The sequence below is a fragment of the Brassica oleracea genome, chromosome C7 (genome assembly GCF_000695525.1).
Source record: "Brassica oleracea var. oleracea cultivar TO1000 chromosome C7, BOL, whole genome shotgun sequence".
Classification (NCBI taxonomy): Eukaryota; Viridiplantae; Streptophyta; class Magnoliopsida; order Brassicales; family Brassicaceae; genus Brassica; species Brassica oleracea.
Window position 1 is genome coordinate 1,898,933 of NC_027754.1, and position 3,469 is coordinate 1,902,401.

General features: G+C 30.0%; 1 protein-coding gene across 1 annotated transcript; it reads right to left on the reverse strand.

The window, feature by feature from the left end:
* Positions 1-263: 263 nt before the first annotated feature.
* On the reverse strand, positions 264-1,268 carry LOC106302339 (F-box/kelch-repeat protein At3g27150-like). Its single transcript, XM_013738867.1, has one exon. It carries the CDS (start codon positions 1,266-1,268, stop codon positions 264-266), a length of 1,005 nt encoding a protein of 334 aa, XP_013594321.1.
* Positions 1,269-3,469: the final 2,201 nt, after the last annotated feature.

A 3,469-nucleotide genomic window follows, 5' to 3' on the forward strand; every position in this document is an offset into this window, starting at 1 on the left:
TTTATGGCTGAAGAGGAAAAGTACAAAACCATAAAATTCAACAAGCTTTATATAAACCATAAAAACATTAATTTTGTTTCCACAAACATAAATACTTTAAGCAAACAAAAATAACAACATTCCCAAGTGCAAAATAAAAAAAAACAAAACACAAACAACATAAAACCACGATTTTAATTGTTTCGCGCGTCAAAATCGTCACAAATTTATTGTAAGCACAAATACAAAACAAATAGGTTTCCAAGTTTACTTCGGAAGAAACTTTAAGCAAACATCACACAACAATTATGGATAAACCGTGGAAGCTCAGTGTCATCACACCAATATTTAAGTTCTTCCCAATGCTGCTCTTCCACGTATGGAGAACGTTGGCATGAGTAAAACACTGTTGTCCTAGACCAAGAGTGAGAAGTTCCAACCACTAGAAGTCTATCTCCCATCGATTTAAATGTAACTCCCCAACCAAAGACAGCGTTTGCACTCACAGGGACAGAACCAAGTTTCTTCCAAACGTTTGTGTTTATATCATATATACGAAGCTCGTTCAAAGATATTTCCAACAAGTATAGATTGTCATCAACCACAGCTATAAGGGGTGGAGCTTGAGAAGACGTTATGAAATTTATATCTTTGAGCATGCCAGGTATCAATTCCCAAGAATTTGTCGCCTCATCATATCTTTCTCCACAAGTGAGGTGTTTATCATTCTCATTTCGACCACTGAGGACGTAAAATTTTCCACGCAAGAAACATCCTGAGCTGAATTTCCTTGATTTATGCATTCCGTAAATCATAGTCCACATTTTTGTATCAGCATTATATTTTTCAACAGTTCGCACAACAATTGGGTTCCCGTTATCATCCATTTGAATGCCTCCTGCAAAAAATACAGTTTTTCCATCGCTAGCAGAGCCGTACATGACCCTCGGTGTGATCATTAAAGGACCTCTGAACCACTTATTATTCTCTAGCTCATATCGAAACACCACAATCCCCTCTATCTCCCTCCCTATGACAATTAGTTGAGTACCAACACTAATTGTTTCCTTATCGCTGTGGAAAAAGCAATAGTCAGACGAAGGAATCGTGGGAAGGCTCCGAAAGTTTTTAAAATCCTTATCAAATATTTCCCAACTAGATTCAGCCCCTGCATGCATTATCACATATGGTTTCACGAGACCATGATCTTCTATTACCATTAACATTTCTTGATTTATTTCTATTACCATTAACATTTCTTGATTTATTTTAACCATTTCTTCTGACATCATTTCCTGCTAACAGAACAATTTTACTACACATAATTAAAATTTAAGAATCTGAACTTTCAATATTGATTTAAGGGAATATGTTGTTGTTTTATGTCAATTTCATAAACTAAATTAAACTCAATAAATTCAACAAAATTAATTAATGCAATTGTATATATTTTTATCTATTCAGAAAATGACATTTCAAGAGATTAAGAAACTTCGTTCTCCTTTTTCAAAACAATAACAAGAGCCATAAATAAAACAAATCAAAAACAGATAAAATGTAATTTTAAATTGAGAAAGAAGATGGAAATTGAAAATCACTCTTCTAAAAACATACAGTTCAGACTTTGTTTTTTTCTTCTAATTATAACTTTTACTATTCAAAGCACTTTTAGATTATAAAATTGAAAGTATTTATTATTTATCTTAAGTTAATCAAACAAATTTCAAAACTAAGCATATTACGACAATGATAAATATAGGTTATGATGCTGATACAATATAAAAATAAATAATAATATAATTAGTGATTAGCTGTATTAAAGCATTTGCATGTGTACCTTAAAATTGACAGAAAATACTTTATTGAACTCGTCTTGAATGCCGATTATATTTGGTTAATATTCGAAAGGTACATTTGAAATCTTGCCTCACTACTCAGATATATATAGTACTAGTGGTATTCCGGCGCGTAGCGCCGGGTTAATATGTTTTATTTTTAATGAATATTAAATTAATTTTATGATTTTAGTAAATAAAATATTTTAAAATATTTGAAGATGCAAATATGTTAAAAGAGTGATAATTTTTCTGATCCATTTGATAGTTGTTAGTGATCCTATTATATCATTTTGTTTTGAAGTTGGTTAGGTCAAAGAAAAATATCATAAGTGATTTTCACTGATCATTCAATAAAAATGGAATAAACAGTTGATAATCGCAATAAAGTTAATATACTTGAACTTTAAACATAAAGTAAAGTTGATGTTCAAAAAGAAAAAAATGTAGGGCTGGAAAAATAAACTGAACCCGAAAATCTGAACCGAATTCGATCCGATAAAAATGAATCTGAACTAATCTGAACCCGACATAAATACTGAATGGATATTCGTTTATGATATTTCTGGTTATGTGTTTTATCCGAACTGAACTCTAACTTAAATGGATATCTGATAGAACTCGAAATATTCAAAATCCCAAAATGAACTTATACCAAACAGTCCAAACATGATTTCAATTCCTAATATGTATCCAAAATACACTACGGTATTATTGAACATCTAAACATTTACAATTTACTTTTGTCTATTTATGTGTTTATCCATATCAATTGTTCCTAATTTGTTTCAGTGATGATTTAATGGTTGTATTATATATGATTTCTAATAGTGTATGTTGAATAGTGCAACTATTTTTTTGGTTCATTACAATTTCAGATTCAGCATTTCTTTGGGAGTTCATATCGTAAGGTGCTATTTTTATTTTTATTTTTATTTGATATTTAGCTTAGATTAAGACTGGGGATTACTTATCAAAACATCAAGAAGAAAAATAAGCAGAATTGTTTATAAAAATCACATAAAAGTTCTATGAAAATTTGTGATCGAAGAAAATGAAAATGAAAATCATGAACCTGCTATATAAATAATAAAAAAATAAAAAACTGTTGGTTACATTAATACACAGAAGTTGCAAAATATTATATGTGTTTGCTTGTGGTAAACATTCATGTTTAGTATTTAATCGTAGTAATAATTTTGTAAGTTTCATGTTTTTATATGTTCGAGGACCTTTTAATTTTTTTTTGCCCCAAGGTCTATCAAATGTTGAAGCCGGCCATGTACTTGACATTGCTTTATGTTGTTGTATTCGGATTCAAGGGATAGTAACTTTTAACTTTTTCGAGTTTGTTTTTTTGTTTAGTCATAAAATGAATAGAGACCAGTTTCTTATTTAAGTCCTCGAGCTTGTTTTTTGGTTTAATCATAAAATGAATAGAGACCAGTTTCTTATTTAAGTCCTACATCTCCGTATTATATAATAGCAATTATTTCATTATAGGTCTAAAACGGGAACTTAGTTAATCAATTAATCTAAATTAATTATAAAGTTTATTTGGTTTCTTCGAATATAAGTGCCATGTGTTCTACCTAAGTATTTGACTTGTGTGAATGTGCGACATGTCTTTTGTGGAGATTAAAAATATTGTTGGG